This window comes from Oncorhynchus clarkii, chromosome 15, assembly GCF_045791955.1.
Source record: "Oncorhynchus clarkii lewisi isolate Uvic-CL-2024 chromosome 15, UVic_Ocla_1.0, whole genome shotgun sequence".
In the NCBI taxonomy this organism is placed as follows: Eukaryota; Metazoa; Chordata; class Actinopteri; order Salmoniformes; family Salmonidae; genus Oncorhynchus; species Oncorhynchus clarkii.
The window spans coordinates 14,572,144-14,592,694 of NC_092161.1; the positions used below are offsets into that span (position 1 = coordinate 14,572,144).

Consider the following 20,551-nt stretch of genomic DNA (forward strand, 5'->3'; position numbering starts at 1 on the left):
TCTCTGGCAACCGAACCAATAGAACGAACGACCAGCCGGCTTGGATAGAAATAGTATGAATAAATTCATGTGAATAAAGTTTTTAATGAAAATATGTCAGTCATTATTTGAGCATGTTGTATAAAAGTGATAATGCCCTCGAAGCCGGTGATTTGAGGATATATTGGCCTTGTCTCGGGTCTAACAACACCTGTGCCAATATATCATTCAAACACCAGCTCCTCGTCATTATCACTTAAATAGAAAAACAAAGATAGATTCAAACATCTCTGCCAATAACAGCTAGTTTTCAGGTTACATATCCCTTTCATAAGGCTCCTCCAATTAAGTCCCTCACTCAAACCACCCAGACAGTCCTGGAAAATGTTTTGCTTGAGAAATTGCTTTTTTGCTTAGAAGCAATTGTTGTTTCTTTGTTGGCCTATTTAATGTAAAACAATCAAAGTAATGTACTTATTGTTACCCAGAAATGATTTGATAATGATGTAAAAACAGCTGCATTGTACCTTTAAAAAATGTCAATGTCTATATTATCTGTCACCACAACCACAACCAAGATTACTAGTCAAATGTAATGTAAATTTCATAAAACCAACGGCCTTGAATAAAAACACATCCTAACACATCACCACCATGTCACATTTTAAAGGCTAAAGCAACAACCTCACCAGAAACCTTGGCCCCTCCAGTGAAGGGTTGTTGGGTGCACCATGTATCATTAATGACCTCCACTTGCCTGTCACGCCAGTAGACCTACTGTATGGGCTAGATAAAACAACTCACCAGTCGCCTAATGCAGGCTACACAAAATAAAAACCTGCACACACCCAAAAGTTGTCTATCGCTCGAATTGTAAGATTAAGTAACATCATGGCATCTGCGAGTCAACATGAGGCACATCAACGCCCCCAAACCTAATACCATGCATGGCCTTCAGCTCACCACTGAATAAACTGTGGACAGGTCCTGAATATCCCCGAGCTCAGTAACAATATGAGATAAATGTATCTGGGCATATAAAACTTAACGACTCGCATTTATTAATACTATAAACCCATCAAAAAAGTGATTGAATAGGACAGTCGTTTGATTTCGGCTTCAGACTACGACTTGGTCCTCTTGATCCCTATTTCCCGAACTTTCCACCCGCAAAATACGATCCAATTTGAACTTCTTTAATATTTATATTTTAATGTAATACTTTTATTTTATTACATGTAACCTAATAAAAACGTGTTTATTTTGGGGGATAGACTAATCTTGTTTGAAGACACACCGGTGTCAGCCTAATGAATTACACGTTCTTATAGCCTACGAAAATGACCTCGACATAAAATCGTATATTGCAAAACTTTAAATTATATGAAAGTCAAACAAAGATTGGAACATATTTTAATTCGAATACTGAAATATATTTTCTATTCCATGATGGTCGACAAGCAATTGACAAAAAAAGATGACTTAGGTTTCAAATGCACCTAAATAAATGTGAAGATTTCCTTCACTGAAAACCTGGAACTTTCTCGCAGCAATTTTTTTCACCCATTAATTTTATAATCCTTTTTATGCTACATATATTGAATGCGATGGAAAATATCTTAGTCAATGATATTCTGGGCCTATTCAAAACAAACAAAACCTGAATATTTGAGAGTAGTGGTCTCTTTTGAATGCAATTAAATCAGTGCTGCGCCAGTAAGAGACATCTGTCCATCTTTTCAACATGTCCTTGGTGGTCTGCTTTGTCTGCCAATTCGTATTATTTGAACAACAAAACAACGGATATTTAACTTAACAATGCATGAATGAAACCAAAATGAAAACATTCAAAGAGACTAAAATCTAGGGAAATTTGTCCAAATAGGCCCTTGACAGATATTTTAAAAATGAATACAGAAGCACATACAGACACCGCCAGATATCCCAAAATAAAAACAGCCCAGCGTCTTTAAGTGTAAAATGATTTATTCAGATGTTTTTATGCTGTGCAACAGTAACAATACAATAGTTGTCCATATAATCGAGCGATAGATACAAAGAACACCGGAGACATCAAAACATTTGTCATCGAGCATGAAATGAAGGGGGGGGGGGGGGGGGGGGGCTGTTCAGGTCAAAGTATTTGACAATCGCTGATTAGATATGCATATATTTCGCTATATACATGTGTGTGTGTGTGTGTGTGTTGACTTTCTGAACTGCTTGATGACTGCAAGGCTTCAGGGTGTTTGAGGCTATAAGCAATTCGATTCCAATTTTGAGTATAGCCTAATAAAAGCATTGCAGGCTACATTTACGTAGATATTTCGTATGTTTTCCCCTAAAATCGTGGGCCTAACACTAACAATAGTTGTTTACACATTGTATAGATTAATATTTCTTTGTGAAATGCTTTCCAAAAGCCAATTCGAAAGAACAATGTAGAGGCAACCATTTCAAATATTAGTAAAGCCTACAAGGTTTCATCGCCATGTCGAAATACACACCTCAAATAGGATCAACACACATTCTGATTTGAAAAAATAAAAAACTTGAAAGAAAATAATATAAAGGCCATCTTCAGTCACATCTGTCGAATAAAATGCAGCTTTTGGGGGACCTTAATTTGCCATTCACCACCAGTCTAACATTTTCACGGTGGCCAACATCCCTTTCACTAACTTAAAGGAAAAATCCACAAAAAAATATTTTTGTCATCACTATTCCACTGTTAATACAGTCTCAGATTATTTAGCATGTCAGTAGTCAAGTTCTAGATAGGATTTTCAAGAAGCAAAATGTCACATCATCATGATGTTGATGTGGCAAGTGACAATTCGCTTCTTGAACATCCTATCTTGAAAACTTGACTGCAAACATGCAAAATAGTTTTGAACTGAATCAACTGTACTAATAGAAAAAAATAAAAAAATATTGTTAGAGTAGATTTTTCCTTTAATGTCCCACCCTGCTATGTTCCTATAGAAATGCTTCACCTCCACTACATTAAACATATATCATATATTTATAACAACGATAACAAAAAGAGAGCATCTACAACAATGGAACGACATTGGCATGAAGATATTAGCAGAGCGGTCTGGCATTGGCTGTTGGCCCAGTTTTCAGGCCAGTCCCGAGGACAAAGAAGAACCATTCAGCGAGGCCTTCCGCGGTTTGTTTCCGAAGGGAAATGGTCTGGTAGGGGCAGGGGCCGAGGCGGAGGCGCCGTTGACGGGTTTGGAGATGTGGGGGAAGTGTGGGGACTGCACCGGGGTACCAGGGCCGGGCAAGGAAGAGGTCGAGGGGACGCCGGCAGGGCTGCAGGCTTTGTCGCTGGCAGAGTCGCTCTCAGCGGACCGACCAGTGCTGTTCTGGCCCTCCTGCTGCGGATGACTCATCTTCAGCTTCTTACAGCTCGGTCTGACGCGGTACTTCAACGGCAAAGGGCCATTCTGAAAAATATTTGTAATATTTAGACCTAATCTGGCTAGAAAATTAATGCTTGCAGGGCGATCATGCAATTCTCAAATGTTTCCTTTCATGGGAAATAAATCTTTTGAACTTTGAATAGTGAACTTCCATGCATTCCACACTCCACAGTAGACCTATAGGCCGTGTAAATATCACAGAGAAAAATGTTGAAATAACAATTTGTCTACATAATTATTTACTAAAAACGAAATCATCCAGCTTGGTAAAACATGTGCATAGCCTTTAAATACAAACAGCAAAGAAATCTGTTGAAATTTGAATTCAATACACCTCTTAAATAATAAATGTCCCCACTGTGTGTGAGGGGGGGGGGGGGGGGGACGACGACATAACTTCCTTGCCTGGGAGTTCACAATTTCCATTGTTACATTGTAAATAACTTTATGCTCAAAGTCAAAACCTTTTTCAACTGTTTTTATAAATGTCCCCTTTAATGTTATGTTTCTTACCCTTCTCCAAGTGTAGATGTAGGCTACGTCCATTAATGTGTAGTAATCTTTCAGGGGTTCATCTTCATACATCACTTCAACCTATATTGTAGAAATTACACAATTATTTTATTAAATAGGCTAAGTAGTATTTTTTTCTATTCAACTTCCATTGTCCTCCGATATATTATATCTTCAAATCATCTTGCAGTGATTTGTACTAATGTTTCTAAATTCATCTTATTTATTTAAAAATAAAAAAATAAATAAAAAAGTGATGCAAGAGATATGGCTGTGTTATTTTAAAAAGCCAAACAAATTAAAAAATAAAATTGATAAATCTTTACCTGATAGGTACAAGGAATGTCCATCTTACTGCGGAGGAACTTTCTCAGGTGCATGATGGTCATGGCTGCAGGACACTGCAGATACCTCTTATTATTGACCTGGAGGAGGACACACAGATTTCCTGAGAATGTAGATAGTTTCTAAAGACAATTGGATTTGAGGGATACTTCAGCACACACTATATTTTGTTTTCTACTTTAAAGTATTAATAATGTCCAGTTCCATCATAGAAAATAGACATGAGACATGCAGTTGGATTTGAAGACAAGTTCTTTAAAGGCCCAGATTTAAGAAAAACTCTATATCAGAAACCAACAACAGAGTGTCAGAACTATCCAGAACTATCTGACAGAGGAACGCTCCTGAGCTTCAGCAGTAGGCAGCCTACCTGTTCTTTAGACTGTTTGTCCTCAGCCACGCCTGTCTTTTTAGCCCTGAGAAAAACAATGTCACACTTGTGTTAGAAAACATCTTGATAATGACCTCAAGATCTGCATGGTCAGAAATGTAACTTTAAAAAAAAAAGTATTCTAGAAAGGAAGTCGTTCATGTACACTAAATAATAGACACACTAACACAACTGAGCTAATCAGTTTAGCACACTGAACTATAATAACCATAAGTATTCACCTAGACATTTTCAAGTATATCGGATGATTTCCAAAAAGCCTGGCTGTAAGAGACATGTTGTTGACATACTTATTGTGGTCGAAGAACTCAATGGAGAGGCTGATGATTTCATCGTCTGTGATGATTCTCTTGTCCTCGTCAGCCACCTCCCCTCGATCCTCATTAGACCTTGTCGTCGCTACACACACACACACACACACACACACACACACACACACACACACACACACACACACACACACACACACACACACACACACACACACACACACACACACACACACACACACACACACACACACACACACACAAAATCAACAAGTTGCAAGAGTTTCCTCCGAAACTGAAAACCGTGAAAGTGAGATCTCAGAAATCCTAGTCACAATCAGCTAATAATATATTGAAGTTTGAGGCGAAAATCAAGACAATCTTACTGGAGCAGGAAATAAATACAGCCTATTCAACCGTTTTGGTTAGAAATAAAACTACTTCATGAGAATAACATATAACATATATACACACACACATTAATTAACTTGGTACAACTCCAGTGGACTTGCACCCTGGCTGACCTTTCCAATAGACTCACCATCTACAGAAGGGTGTGCTGCGTAAAAGTCTCTCCTTCTCTTCATCTCATCTAATAGAAGAGGGGAAAAAAAACTATGTCACAAATGTTTATTTGAATAGGGATTAAAAACACAAAACAAATAGCACCCATTTCAGCATGTGTCTGTAGATGGGTTTTCATCTATTTTCCACAGGAGACAAGCAAGGGGAGACAGCAGCTCCCATTTTAAACAGGATAATCAACCATTCAGGACATACAGATGACATCACTGAGAACAAGACAATGCCATCACTGATATGAGGGATTTCACTTACTTTTGAAGAGACCAGGGACCAGCTTGTAGACAATGTCTTGTAGGGTTTTGTCAGACCTTGAAGAGAGTTTTCATACTCAGTCATATTGACCCAGAACTCATTGCATGCTATGAGGTTTTAATAAATTGAAAGATGTCGAGAAAGTAGCCTACCAAAGTTAATGGAAATAGACCAATCCTTTTGATGACATCTAACTGCATTGGGTGGATAATAGCAACAAACAGCAGAAATGTGACAAAACAAAATACGGCTAAATAGAAAAATGTTTTTCCCAGGAAACAAAGTGATGCATTACCTTATATTGAGCAGAGGTTTGGTTTTGTGTACTGGCACATCACAGATGGGACAATACTTGCTGGTCTCCAGATAGCGTACAATGCACATCTTGCAGACTGAAACACAAGTTTAAAAAACAGATGGATTCATTTATCAGTGGATAACACTCTGTTACACTAACACACTACAGTTGAAATATGGTATGAATAATGCAACTGACACTTAGGATCTCAGATTGATGAGTTGTTCATTGCCACACTTTTTAATTTTTTTTTATATTTGTACTTTGTTACATCTAGTGAATCTGACGTGAATAGTACAGACCCAATGCATTCATGAGAAGAGAAAGTAAGAGTGAAATATAAATACTATAGTGTGAATTTACAACCATCATTTCATGACTGGTCCAATTCCCGTGTCTGTATTCAGCCTGTGTCACTCACATGAATGAAGACATTCTATAATTGTGGTGGCATCGATAAAGTATCCACCGCACAGCACACACATGAGGTGGGGGTTCAGCTCAGTTATCTTAATTCTGGTCGTTCGATGCATCGTCATGGAAGGAAGAGACCTGCGAGGGAGAGGAAGAGTCACAATCTAACAGGAACGGGTATCCTATATCTATAATAAACATTTTATAAATTGAGGATCCTTTTTTTTTTTTTAACAGACGGCAACAATAAATGCCTATCGATCGATCGGGTCTGCAGTTCTTTCACAGCTTGATCAAGCGGTCGTTCATTAAACCATTTGGAAGGATGTTTTGTTGTTCTACTGGTAGAAAAACACCATACGTTATGCTAATAGTAGCCTATAATAAACTGGGAAGAGGTTGGGCGTTTTTGAGACGCTGACCTAGAGCTTGATTGATAGGTAGCAATTGGTGGGAGTCGATCCGTGTGGATTTGTTGAGGGCACTGCGTTATCATAAATCCATCCTTTCATTGGGATTGTTCATATATACTGTACATCCCAGCGATCCACTATAGATATATATGGGAGAACGGCGGTCCTCGCTCAACGGATCTCATATAATCCTACACACGAAGAAACGCTGTATAGACAGACTCACGTAGCCAACCTACACCAGCTCGTCTATTTTAACGATTCCGTTTAGAAGAGCCAAAGCACAGGGGTTCTAACGTTCTATTAGCCTATTGGAACCCGATGATAATGGACAACATCATTCAGGCCAGTTGCAATATTGAATACGATATTCTTCAATGAATCCTTTAACCTTTGAGGATGCGGCAGACCGTAATTCACTCCGTGTCAGGTGTAACCACACATGGAAATTCTTACCGTTTCTATGGCAACTTAGGTTGCACTACTTGGCATCTTGCCAGTGACCAATACCGAGAGACTTGCTTCGCTCGGAGACCGATCACCGCTCGCGTTGATGCTAATGTGACGACGAATAATAGGCTATGAAAATAAATATCAGTCCTTCCCTCGCGAAGCGAGTACAGTCAGTCCCCACACCATGGCTGCCATTTTGTAAAGAACGCCTCGCTAGAATATATTAGTGCGATTCCCGACAACCGGGAACAATTTCCACACCGACGCAAGTTACATTCGGTTCCTAATTCCTGGTAGCCAATCGTATCCCCATGCCTTACGCATTAGTTTGGATAAACATATTTTCCGTTGCTTGTGCCGTTTCCGTGTGCATCCTGCAGTCTGCCTGGGCGCGCGGCACAGTGCAATAACAACATGGCTCGACCTTAAGATTACATTGACCAAGTATTTTCTCTGCCCGTATGAAGTTGAAGCCCCAGAGAAACCTCGCCACTGATCAGCCAACACAACATGGATCACGAATTAAGTGCCATATAACGGCCAGATTCAAAAAGCCAGCAGGTAACAGCAATGTAGTGTAGGAAAAGGTTTCGAAAACACTGTCTGGAGGGAGGGACATTTTTTAAATAAGTTCCACAATATTTTTTGTAGACATTTTTGGGGGGCGTTAATAGGCTACTAGCTTTTTTTCTGCAACATGGTGACTGCGGTGCCAACTTTAACGACTATGGGTCTGCGTCCGTCTGAGCCTTCAGTCAAAACATGGGGGAAATGGACTGATTCTGTGTGGCAGAAGCTTTTGGCTTCCTGGCACAAGGAATAAAACTCACGAACAAACAAGAAACATAGTCACATGGGCACTGCTGGTCATGCGTAACAGCACGCTCGCGCTATATAAATTGGAACGATTCTGCGTGTATGGTGAAAAAAAAACTACCGGGCTCGTCATTTTATAAGGATGCAACTTATGTCAAATAGATTGAGAAAAATAGATGAATAAAAATACCGATATGGACTCCACTGGTGTGGAATACCCCAACTCTTCCTGTCATTAAAAACATATATTTGAATGAAACGCAGTGAAGGATCCCGCATTGCCATCACAGTGGCTGTCATTACAGTGGCTGTCACGCATCGTGTGCAACGCAAACAGCCTGTTACGCCATCAATCGATTAACTAGCTGATGTTTGCACAACTGGCACTGGTCATAGCAGAGCCTTTGTAAAGTAAATGCTGCCACGCAGTAACATGCCTATTGTAACTTCCTCTGCAAGCATCACTATGGAACAACACATGTATATATTACCCAGGACACAACTCTAAAACATCAATAAAGCACTAGAGGAAAAAGTATCCTAAAATGTATTTCCAGATACATTTTAGTTGAGACTCATAAAACAGCGGTATTATCAATAACAATGTTGGTAAGATTGGATCCCAATTGCATTCTAGCGTACTGTACTAGCACATTGGGTCATGCATGAACTGTGTGTTGCATGGCGCAACTCTGGATTTCTCTCTAGGTATAAAAGGAATGGCTGAAAATGGTATGTAGGACAGGCAGGTTTTTGTCTCCCCCCAAAAGAATTAAGGAAAAGTGGAGCATCAACCATGTATAATCTAAACACAATATACACTATTTCTTCTCTGGTAATACAATATGAATACAGATAATACAGTATAGCACCTATCTCCTCCTCCTCGAGTGCTGACTGTTTTGGTCTATATATAATATCCTGCACCATTCTCGACATTTTTTGGATGGAACCCTAATCTATATTCATCAGCAGCTGGATTTGCGTCACCATTTTCGGATATTAATTTCGCTATGGGAAAGACGAGGCCTCACTTTATAGAATTGATCAATAAGTAAACTTTGAAATCTCTTTTTTTTTTGCCTGGGCGTCAAAGTTGTACTTCAACAAGTATCACAAACAGAAACATTGTGTCAACATAAATCAAGCTACAACAACAGTATACAAGCGCCGACGTTGGCAACCTCACTCCCACATAAATCCTCTATTGGTAGGTTGTCAACTGTCAAACAACGTTAGGATATATATATTCAGTACCAAACAGCACCTTTCCACATGACAGATCATCTCCCACTCAGCATGTGCAGGTTGATAACCTGATCATAACTATGTTATTACGAAGCAAGGCATACACGTAGCAGACGCCATCGATACATGCAAACACATAGTGTATCAAACCAATCCAGCAAGAGAATGTTCTAGCACTGTGTAAAACGTTCTTAGTCTGACATGTCTGATCTTCGCAGGGTTAATTTGTTATGCACGTTCCCACTTTATAAAACATGTTATGCTCTACTGTGAGTTAACATAAAGCGTCCAGAGTGTTGGTTTCAACAGAGGAAAAATCAAACATCCGCTAAACTCATGTTGGCTGATGAAGGACCAATACAACATCAAGGAGGCTACGGATGGTAAAACTCAATAGTAAATAGGCCTATCTGAATTTTACAGATCATTTCAAGATGGTAAGCTACTTGACAAGACCCTTGTACTCAATCAATCAATGGACTTTTGTAGCCAACGTAAGAAAAATCCTAAAATTGGTTTCATGCATGATTCATGTGCGTCAACATCGTTATGCACTCAGCTTGCGTGTGTACGTTCAAATCCATATTTTACAACTGTTGGTGACGATATTTTCATTAATAATTGAAATTGTTTACCCTCCACCATATAGGCTACTGAGTACCCGTTCACCAAGGGGGAAGTTAAGTTAATAAAAACAACAATTGGCGACGTGGGCGTAATGCAACCACACTGATCTGTCCCCAACATCCAAAGGATCATATTTCTATAAAATGGGGACAGTATATGGAACCAAACCAACCAGGAGAACCATTGAACCGTGTGCTGCCGTAAGCACCTCACCCATCTCCGTCCCGTTCGATTGAGATCACCGACTTTGTGGAAATCTAACAAATGTCACAGAAACACTCTCCGTGGACACGCATAACAGATCATTACATGAAATACTACGTCATGTGGTGCGCTGGTTTATTGAACACAAAACCAAGACGTACGCGTGAAGGGAACCAAATTTAAAAAGCAGTGCCAGGACAGAGCTCCACGTCCGTGTGCGCGAGACACCGTCAAAGCCTCACATCCACCACCTCCTGGAACCCCATTTAAACCCGTAGAAAAACACAATTAAACGCCGAAAACACACTCGTTATTCGTCCGTTGGTAAGAATATATATCGAATAATACATACCTAGAGACTCGGCTGGCGATCTGCGAGACTGGAGACGGAGAGACAATGAAAGTTAGGAGGCGATCAGCAGTAAATTAATTCGAGCTCAGCCGCCATCTTGAAACGAACGAGCTGCAGACGCTGTCAATTGCGGAGAGTGCAAGGCAACCCCGGGCTCATTTCAGATGCGTAAAATTCGTATTTTTCTCCTGCTGTGCACTTTAGGTGCGTAAAGTGTCCTCCGTTGTCGAAGATTTCAGACTTTTGACTGTGCGTTCCGAATGGTGTGTTTGCGTTCCTGATTACTTTGCCTCCAAAATCGGCTCTTTGAAAAATGCAGCAGTGTGGCTCCGTAGAAACTGACACCGTCCCCAAAATGGCTTGTAGTTCGACCGCCCCGCTCTGGTCACGTGCTATGATTCCTTAAGGGTGGCCTGGAAATTAGTGTCGGTGTATTCGGAAGGCTCGCCAATTCATGATGCTTTGGAAAATGACACAAATAATATCTAGGTTATCCAAAGCCCATCATGTTGACTGATTGGGTCATTTGCTTTGAACGTTTTAGTGGCACTTAAAGCGACAACATACAGCACCGATGTTTTCTAAACAATAGCCAGCGTGCGTTTTTCCAACTCCCGTTTCTATTCTGTGCCTCCCCCATGTCTATTTCCAAAAGAATGAGCTTGGCAAAATGCGTCTTTGTCATAAATGCTTTGGATACCTTTGCCAACATACCATACCAGAGCCGATGGAAATCTTTAGCTACGGTGTTTATATTCCATAACCGATGACCCCATAGCGTACTAATTTAGGATCGACCTGAAAAGAGGGGCATCTTCCAATGTTTAAGAATATTAAGTATTGTAGGCTACAATCGCTCGGCTATAGGACGAGTCTCTGAACCATAAACTGTAGACTATGCAGTTCCCTTTGGCCAGCCATTATGACTGCCACAGTGCATTGACACCAGTTTATAAACTAGATATGTAACGACATCCTCACCATTGACACGAGGTTCTCTCCAATTTGGATTATTTGTTTGATACAAATACCTGTCCCCTTCAGCTCTCGTCGTCATGTGGCACAAATCCTCCTTTGGCAAAGTCTCTTTCCAAAATACCTACAAGCTCATATCAGGCAGAAAGTGTTCTCTACATAGACTACATATCTAGAGATGATATGAAGGATGTGCCTTGGACTATATAACATTCTTTAATATCATTTTGCTCCTCTCCTCTTCAGCCTGCAAGTTCCCAGAAAAAAAACATGCATTTCATTGAACGTATTTATTGATAACAATACATCTTTGCAGAACGGACAACCAACTGTATATATACTTACGAAAGAAATTTGTATAAAATACAATGCGGACACAAATAATATCAACACCGCTTGAAATCGCTGAATTTCATTGCTTTGAGAAGAGAGAAGAGTGGAGCAGATGAGAAGAGGGGTCACGTGAGAAACCGGATTCCACAGTTCTTGCAGGGCGCTTCGAGCACAACGCAAGTTTACAACTGCGTAGCCTTCTCGAGACTCTTGGCAGCGTCTTTCATCTTTCCCACCAAATCCTGAAAACAAAGTCACAGTCAGTCCTCTACAAAACAGTGAATGAGGGAGAGTTTGAATCACAAACCATTTAATGGTTTCCCTCGCTGACTGCAGAAACTATGTTGAATATAAATTATAACCTTGCCTCAGTCATTCCATGTAATCCATCAGATTACCAAGAAATGTTCTGCTAAAACCTGGCAGGATGGGAGTCGATTCCTTTTAAATTCATAACGTAATTTTTTATTATAACAATGTTCCTCAACTAAAAAGGAATGCAACCGTTCAGGTTCACCTCACCCAAAAGGGTCAAAACAGTGTTCCGAACACATTAACAAACTCCCTATCTCTTGGCACAAAGTAAACTCTTCCAAATACATTATGGGGCTGTTTCAATGCAACTAACTGGATAGAAGGATAGACGCTTTAGCTACATGGTTAAATGTAGTGAAGAAGCCAAAGCATGAGATATTGACATGTTGAAGCAGACAACCTCAGGTCGCAGTGAAGACATTGAAAATATAAGGGATTTGGCTTACATCGAACTCAATTAAGCAAAAATTTAAAGAACATGCCGCAATTGAGACTTTTTGTTTTAGGATAAGAATAAGTTTAGGCTAAACTTTTAAATCCTGAGACTACTGCATGCCCTGTCAAAAAAGCTGAACCGCCGAGTCTTTCCATCAATATCCACACAGAAAATGGATGATTTGGCAACCGACAATTTGAGATATTACTTAAAAATGTGAATTGAAATCACCATTGTTTTTCTGTTAAATAGATGCATATTTAGAATAAATTGGAGGGGAAAAAAAGGTCAAACCCGATGGATCGAACCGTCTCCAGAACAATATTGAAATGAGATTACTGCACATGGACTAAAATACAGCTATTTTGTAGAATAAGATTTACATCTCTGCTAAATCTACTAGATATACACCCATCTAGATACACATTGTTGAAAGACATCTTATTCAATAAAAAGTGTAATAATCATTTGAATTGCAGGCTGCAAACGAAACGTTTTTCTTTTTCTCCGTGTGATTGTCTTTGTGCTCATTCACGTGGACCTAAACGCTCATGATATAGGCCTACAGATCTGTAAAGGAGCCAAATGCTGAATTGGAAAATACAGTGTTGTCTATTCAACTCAATAGCACATTCAGAATTGTATGTCAAACACTATCACAGCCTTTCTGTGAAATTAACTTAACCAACTAATGGATCGACCCACATTCCATATAGGCTGCAACAACACATTAGCTACCTGAAGTTGCTCCATCGTGCAGCTAAAATGTAGATCTTCTGACGATCCTCCGTTGTTGGCATTCTGTAAAAGTATAGGCTAACATAGGTTATGATGACACGTTTAAATACCAAACATTTTTAGATCATTGGGTTCTGGAAAGGAACATACCTCAACGTTTAATGAAATCAGATAGGACGGCTCGTTGACCTTATGCACATGCCCGTTCTGTCATGGAAACAAAGTTATATATATATATATATATAAACAAACACATTTGTATCCAATATATATATGCATATGTAGCTCTATCGAGTCACTATATGATTTAGAAACCATAATTATCTGATCGTATTGCCGTTTATCACCAACCAATACCTTGATACAGTACTCCAGGCGCCAGGACACGTCATTGATATGAGGTGGGCATCTCCCTAAACTAAAACGATAACCAAAATACTGAATTAGCCTACCCGATACATATAATATTAAAATATTATATTCACAAGGCAAATGAGCATGCATTCATGATCCCATGAATATAGATGTATCTATAGGCTGTTCAACGGTAGCCTTATTAAATGAAAAATGTTTTTGTTTATTTAAACCAGAGTCATTCCAAGCGTTAGTGATATTACGTGTAAAAATCAAAAACGTCTTATCACTGCTGGAGCCCTATGGGGAACAGGCCCAGAGAAACAGTTTTCAGATTTCTGAAGTTTGTTTGTCAGGATGAAGACAAAGGGGCCACTCGTTTTGATTAATTACAGCGTAAAAGCAGCGTATTTCAATGCGCTACAAACAAACTCCCCTCGTAAAATAACTGCACTTTCTCCAAGGAAAATAAACAGATTCAAAGTATTTGTTTGAACCAAAATGTCATGTCACATTTGCATGGCAATTCAACAATCTTAAACGATCAAGAGATCATGCATCATGTGAAAATATAAGTCACAAATAAATGTGAACTAATTTAGACTAGTTCCATAGCCTAGTTTGCTGCTCTCTAGGAAAGTGAAGCATAAAAATATTGAAGGATATGGTCAATGTGCTGACAGCTCAGAAGCTATAAACTTGTAAATTTTAATTGAGCTAAAAATGGTGTAAAATAATCACATTAATTGCAACGATGCTAATCAAGCTTATTCAGTTTACTCATCTGGGTTTATGAAAATTAAGAATATATATTTTCTGATGTCACAGTGTCTAAATGTAACTGTTCAATACATTTGAAATAAACCCCAAAACTTCTATGACTCAAACATTAAACAAACACATTTGTATCCAATGAAAACCTCTATATGGTTTTAATGTCCACTCCTCTATTTTAGGCTGTACATGATGTTTCAATGGGGATGGGAATGTGTACTGGGCAAAATATATAATATTACTGGAAAATGTCAATGGAAGAGATCAATACCATTTGTAGGACTACAGGGGTGTTAATGAAGTGTAAACTGCATCATCACTAAAGTGATGTCATGTCACTAAAGTGATGTCATGAGCCATATAAGAAACAGAACACAAATCAATTGCTGAGATGTGTTAGAATGTGGGCCCACAGTGAACAAACATATCTGTACTGTGGTGACCCAGAAGTATTTTTGTACAAACAGACAATATAGTATTTTATTTTTAAATCAAGTAGATTTGTCCACTCAAAGCTTCAGCCACAATAATTCCAGTCATCAATTGTTATGGCATTACAAATTGGCCTAGAGGAAATACAGACATAATCTCACCTTGACAATAGAGTTTCCAGATCACTTCTACATTTCTGGAGAACACATTAAAAAAAGACAGTTTGGGGGTTGAGATCTGGAATGGATTTCAAATGAACTTCGTTGCAATGAGAAGGTATTAACATGCTATTAACATAATAAGTTAGTTATCACCTGGTACATAGTGTAGAAAACTTCTGTTCTCTCCGCATCAAAACCAACATCCTCCAGGCACGCACTGCAATGACAAAATCAGCTCCCATTTTTTATCAATACAGTAATCATAATGAACTCACGCTGTCTTTTTCCTGATCAAGACCAGCTGATTTGATTTGTAGGCGGTGAAGTGGAATAATCTCGATGGCAGAGTGCTCCACATTTTGTCATGCATCATCTTATCAAGCCAAAGGCAAGCCCTCAACATTGTGTGGACAGTAAAATATGGTCTAGGTCTATTCTCCTCCAACATTGTCCCCAGGCTCTGGGGGACCGTCAAGATTAATTATTCACCAACTTCAGAGGTCAACCTCCATTTGCAATAATATAACAGGACAGACCAAGCGTTACCTTATAGTGGATTTGTCAGAATTTTGTTTGACCCCCTCCAGTATGCAGGTCGTGGCAGCAGTATGACAATGTTTCAGCAACTTCTGGTCAAGACGTTTAAATTCAGGCTGATCTATGATCAGAGAAAATCAATTACCAGTTAGTTATACATCACATCTATAATAACTGTATCCTAATCTCTCTGAACTGTTGTATCGTTTTATAGTGAGCCTAATCATCTTTAGAGTGTATATTCTCCAGTTCCAGTAACCTAAACTTAACTAAAACAGATAAAATTGGTCATGCAAATTAACAACATGCAACATTATGTAGCGTGCGCGCGCGGGGACACACACACACAAGCACACACACACAATAAATTCTATAGCCCAATTAATTCACTCTTTTCGGCTATAACTAGAAACATAAAACTTCATAAAAATCTAAAATGTCGTAATTGGGAGCAATGCCATTTGCAAGTTTTTGGTTCCAGATTGCTTCCTAAAATCATCATTTTAGAACGGTAGCCAAGCCTGCACCCTCACTAGCCTTATCAGTAGGCCTATTGTCACATTTCCTGGCCATAACTAGCTACAAAGTATCCGATTACGCTACCAATTAAAACATGAAGGATACGAACACTGTTACATTTGATACGTTTCAGATCGATGGGTGTTACACTGTATCGTACATTCCAAGATTGAGATTTTCTGATAAAGCTAGCTTTCAAGCTGATGATGCTAGCCTTCAAATCAACCTGGGAATAAACCGGAAGCTCTGGAAGCAGCAGAAACAAACGGCGACACGAAAAAGGGAAGGCAGAGCGGTCTTACCGAGAACACTACGATCTGCATGGGCTGATAGCAAACTGCGAAAAGCCACTTCTATGAACACTGAGAAGGTTTTCATGTCGAAAAACGTCGCGTCTGCTAGAGACTGCAGCCCTTTCTGCACCGACTCAGACAACTCCATTTTGAGAGAGGAATGACCCACGACACCGGATCACGTGACGCGATCAGCTGACACTGCATGCAGAACGGATAAAATAAGACAGTCACACGGCGTTCATTCACTGCTTGTACAGAAGTGAAAACATCTATAGTTTCACAATGTATCGCGTATTTACGTTTCATTTAGGCTACAGTAGTCCTATCTTTCATTCAGGAAAAATATATTGGCATAGTTTATTCTCAAGTAGGTCTAAATCATGATTGAGCATGTGAGGCTACAGGACAGAGCACTACATCTTTTGTTGCCCCATTTCCAAAGGTCTTTTCGAGGTGGTGAACTGATAGTCGTGACGTCATTGCACTCAGAAGAAGTTGGAGGGTAACCTAACTAAGTAATCTTATGTTTATGTTAGTCCCAGGCTTACTTTAGTCCTAGGCTTACTTCAGTCCTAGGCTTACTTTAGTCCTAGGCTTACTTTAGTCCCAGGCTTACTTTAGTCCTAGGCTTACTTTAGTCCCAGGCTTACTTTAGTCCTAGGCTTACTTTAGTCCTAGGCTTACTTTAGTCCTGGGCTTACTTTAGTCCTAGGCTTACTTCAGTCCTAGGCTTACTTTAGTCCTAGGCTTACTTTAGTCCTGGGTTTACTTTAGTCCTAGGCTTACTTCAGTCCTAGGCTTACTTTAGTCCTAGGCTTACTTCAGTCCTAGGCTTACTTTAGTCCTAGGCTTACATTTACTTTGGTCTGGACCTTATAGCCCATTTCTCAAGACAGGGCATATTATTTCCCTTCAATGAAAATCAGTTTTTCAACCCTGAGGAAGGCCCATCATGTTTGGACTAATTAGGCCTACTATCTGAATAGATCATGAAAGAGACAGTTGCATTGAGGGCTAGTTTGGTAGTAAAACAATATTCCAAACCTTTTCCTAAAGACAACATAATATTCAGAACCTTGTCCCAAAGACAACATAACAATATTCAGAACCTTGTCCCAAACACAACATAACAATATTCAGAACCTTGACCCAAAGACAACATAACAATATTCAGAATCTTGTCCCAAAGGCAACACAACAATATTCAGAACCTTGTCCCAAACACAACATAACAATATTCAGAACCTTGTCCCAAAGACAACATAACAATATTCAGAATCTTGTCCCAAAGACAACATAACAATATTCAGAACCTTGTCCCAAAGACAACATAACAATATTCAGAACCTTGTCCCAAAGACAACATAACAATATTCAGAACCTTGTCCCAAACACAACATATTTTAGTGACCTTAACCCAACACCTAGCGACCTCATCAAGAGGTTCGGACCTATCCTCAGAAGTAGGATGCCAGCCGCGGGGCCATCAGAGAGTCTGAGAGATGTGGGGACATGCTCTCCAGAAGGAAGGGGGTAATGTAGCAACCTTAACCCAACATCTAGCGATGTCTACCTCATCAAGAGGTTCGGACCTATCCTCAGAAGTAGGATGCCAGCCGCGGGGCCATCAGAGAGTCTGAGAGATGTGGGGACATGCTCTCCAGAAGGAAGGGGGTAATGTAGCAAACTTAACCCAACATCTAGCGATGTCTACCTCATCAAGAGGTTCGGACCTATCCTCAGAAGTAGGATGCCAGCCGCGGGGCCATCAGAGAGTCTGAGAGATGTGGGGACATGCTCTCCAGAAGGAAGGGGGTAATGTAGCAACCTTAACCCAACATCTAGCGATGTCTACCTCATCAAGAGGTTTGGACCTCTTGACGTAACGGTTAAGGTGTTGGCTTGACAGTCGCTAGATCCGGGTTGGAGACCCAGTCTCCTGTACGATAAACCAAATTAGTTTGCAATGCATGCATCTACAGGAGAAAGACAACCTGGAGCTGGTAAAGGTCAAAGATCATGACCTCTCATCTGGCTGGCTCTCCTGGGTCATCCCAGACAGTGCAAGGGCTCCCAACTTTTTTCTTCAATATATTTGCCAATATCCAAATGTCAGCTAAACATTGAATATTGCAAATTGCTATTGTTGTTCTTTATGACAATATAACCGATTGCTATGAGAAATTGCTTTATTTTATTTTTAACTCAGTAACAACCGGTTAACCCTTTTATTTTTTGTCTCTGGAGGCTAGGGACACATCTCAGAAAAAAAAAACGTTTTTGACACTGGACATCTTTCGTTACTTTTTTACTTTGTCATCTAGCTGGCTCTGTCCTGCGCCTCATGCTCTTTCTAACTAGCCCACTTTTGTCCGTGGGATTCCGCTGACCATTAATCATCCGCGAGTTCATAGATAAATCTACATTTGTCCCGACGGTCAATAGCCGACGGCCAATAATAGAATATGCATAAATCTGCATTATAACCACTGACTGTCGTTTGATGCCAAACCGATTTCCAATGATTAGAAACAGCCAGAATAACATAGCCTATAGCCTAAAAATGTTGTTGGGTGTAGGCTATGCTGTCCACACCCAAACAGCGACGATTTCAAAACAATCCATTCATATCCTTTTACTTGATATATGACGTTCAGCTGTTAGCTGTTCGGTGACATCTTGCCTGATAGTTTCACTGATAATTCCCCAAACGGGAGAGCCCTTTATAGCCTATTCTAATTGTCCTATTTCTGGACAAACCAATATCGATTGGATTTATATATCAAGGTAAGCATGAAGTCTTAATATCAAACTCGAAAGCTTCTGTTTAGAAACTCTTGTTAAAAAGTTCATCAATTTCAAATGTTCCTTCAAATCATTGTAATTTAAAGATGAAATGTGTTTTGTCTAAATCTGAATGTATCATAACCAGATGTCAGCCATCGGTTTTGCGCCCATGCGAGGATACAAAAACGCATGGATGCCAACTGCCAAACTCAGTCTGGTTTTAAAAAAGTAGAGCTTTCCAAAACATGATGTTAGTATTTTTCTGTAATAATCGTGGATGTATAACGAAGCTCTTGAATATATTTACTCTAACCGTTTTACTCAGGAAACAAACATAAGGCTTTGGACAGGCCTGCCCCACTTAACATGTCTGGAACAGAGAAAGAGATCTTGGTGTTTGGCCATATTGCATTTATCAATATATTTTACATTAGTTTACATCAAATATTATATAAAATGTTTTTCTCACGTCAATGAGTTATACTCATCTCGTCGCCTCCATGGATTCAGTATTTTGTAGATGGTTTCTTACGCATTAATTCTTCAACTAAAAAATAAGAAGCCTATGGGGGGGGGGTCACCGAATATTTTAGTTGAATGACTCACATTATGCCGAATAAAAATAGCCTGTACACTGCGGGTCCGAATATTATAAACTCATCGACATGTACAAAATAAAATAAATATAGTTGTACAAGCAGGCGTTAGAAAAATAAATAACGGTAGTGTCAACTACTAGCTCAATTTTAGTTTTCAAATACGTATTGTTTTATTTTTATCATGACGTATAGCAAATTGTAACTATAATACCAGAGCCAGTGACGCTTAAAAGCCTGAAATAATATGAGACTGTTTCGGTTTTGTCAATAACTGCAGAGCACGGACGCAGATTAAACACATACATCTGGGCCTGAAATGGCTCTAAACAGGACTAGTCTAAGCAGCCTAAGTAAATAGGTGAATAAATTCAAATCAATTACATTTCAATTAGACCTCTAATCCAAATACATGCCATGTGACTGAATCAACTCAAAACGTGTTCATTGCAGATTGGACTAGATATGGTCTTGGAATACTTCACCAAAGGATCCTTAGAGTTGATTAAAAGTATAGGCCTACATTTAAATCTTAGTCACCCATGTGAATTGACATGTGACATTGGTGGATGGCTTTACAATAAATCAAATATGATTTATTTATATTCATATAAATTGCCTTTAATTACGACCTACACATAAGGATGTGTCAATGAACTGTTAATGATCAAATTGATTAATTGTGACTTTATGTGAATATCTTATAAT

General features: G+C 39.3%; 2 protein-coding genes across 4 annotated transcripts; both read right to left on the bottom strand.

Annotated features, from left to right (window-relative positions):
• Nucleotides 1-1,947: 1,947 nt before the first annotated feature.
• Nucleotides 1,948-10,952, bottom strand: LOC139366925 (polycomb complex protein BMI-1-A-like). 3 transcript variants are annotated; one of them, XM_071104679.1, is made up of 10 exons: nt 10,591-10,952; nt 6,485-6,615; nt 6,061-6,157; nt 5,766-5,821; nt 5,470-5,520; nt 4,950-5,058; nt 4,639-4,684; nt 4,250-4,348; nt 3,924-4,004; nt 1,948-3,434 (listed from the first exon to the last, which is right to left on the bottom strand). In XM_071104679.1, the coding sequence occupies exons 2-10, from the start codon at nt 6,600-6,602 to the stop codon at nt 3,105-3,107; spliced, it is 987 nt and encodes a 328-aa protein (XP_070960780.1). In that variant the 5' UTR covers nt 6,603-6,615; nt 10,591-10,952; the 3' UTR covers nt 1,948-3,104. The 3 variants fall into 3 exon arrangements, with proteins under 3 accessions (XP_070960780.1, XP_070960782.1, XP_070960781.1); XM_071104681.1 differs by lacking the exon at nt 10,591-10,952 and adding an exon at nt 7,664-7,770; XM_071104680.1 differs by lacking the exon at nt 10,591-10,952 and adding an exon at nt 7,347-7,559.
• An 888-nt stretch (nt 10,953-11,840) lies between these two features.
• On the bottom strand, nt 11,841-16,645 carry LOC139366927 (COMM domain-containing protein 3-like). Its single transcript, XM_071104682.1, has 8 exons — nt 16,467-16,645; nt 15,655-15,766; nt 15,262-15,325; nt 15,109-15,143; nt 13,745-13,805; nt 13,538-13,594; nt 13,388-13,450; nt 11,841-12,140 (listed from the first exon to the last, which is right to left on the bottom strand). The coding sequence occupies exons 1-8, from the start codon at nt 16,603-16,605 to the stop codon at nt 12,081-12,083; spliced, it is 591 nt and encodes a 196-aa protein (XP_070960783.1). The 5' UTR covers nt 16,606-16,645; the 3' UTR covers nt 11,841-12,080.
• Between the last annotated feature and the right edge of the window lie 3,906 nt (nt 16,646-20,551).

Excerpts from the sequence above, each read along its gene's own strand:
- LOC139366925 (XM_071104681.1), bottom strand. The coding sequence starts at position 7,716 with ATGCACACGGAAACGGCACAAGCAACGGAAAATATGTTTATCCAAACT. Across the intron at positions 5,521-5,765 it reads GGTCCCTGGTCTCTTCAAAA|ATGAGATGAAGAGAAGGAGA; the intron begins GTAAGTGAAATC and ends CTCTTCTATTAG. Across the intron at positions 4,685-4,949 it reads GAGTTCTTCGACCACAATAA|GGCTAAAAAGACAGGCGTGG; the intron begins GTATGTCAACAA and ends TGTTTTTCTCAG.
- LOC139366927 (XM_071104682.1), bottom strand. The coding sequence starts at position 16,605 with ATGGAGTTGTCTGAGTCGGTGCAGAAAGGGCTGCAGTCTCTAGCAGAC. Across the intron at positions 15,767-16,466 it reads TGCAGATCGTAGTGTTCTCG|ATCAGCCTGAATTTAAACGT; the intron begins GTAAGACCGCTC and ends CTCTGATCATAG. Across the intron at positions 13,806-15,108 it reads CTGGAAACTCTATTGTCAAG|TTTAGGGAGATGCCCACCTC; the intron begins GTGAGATTATGT and ends TTATCGTTTTAG.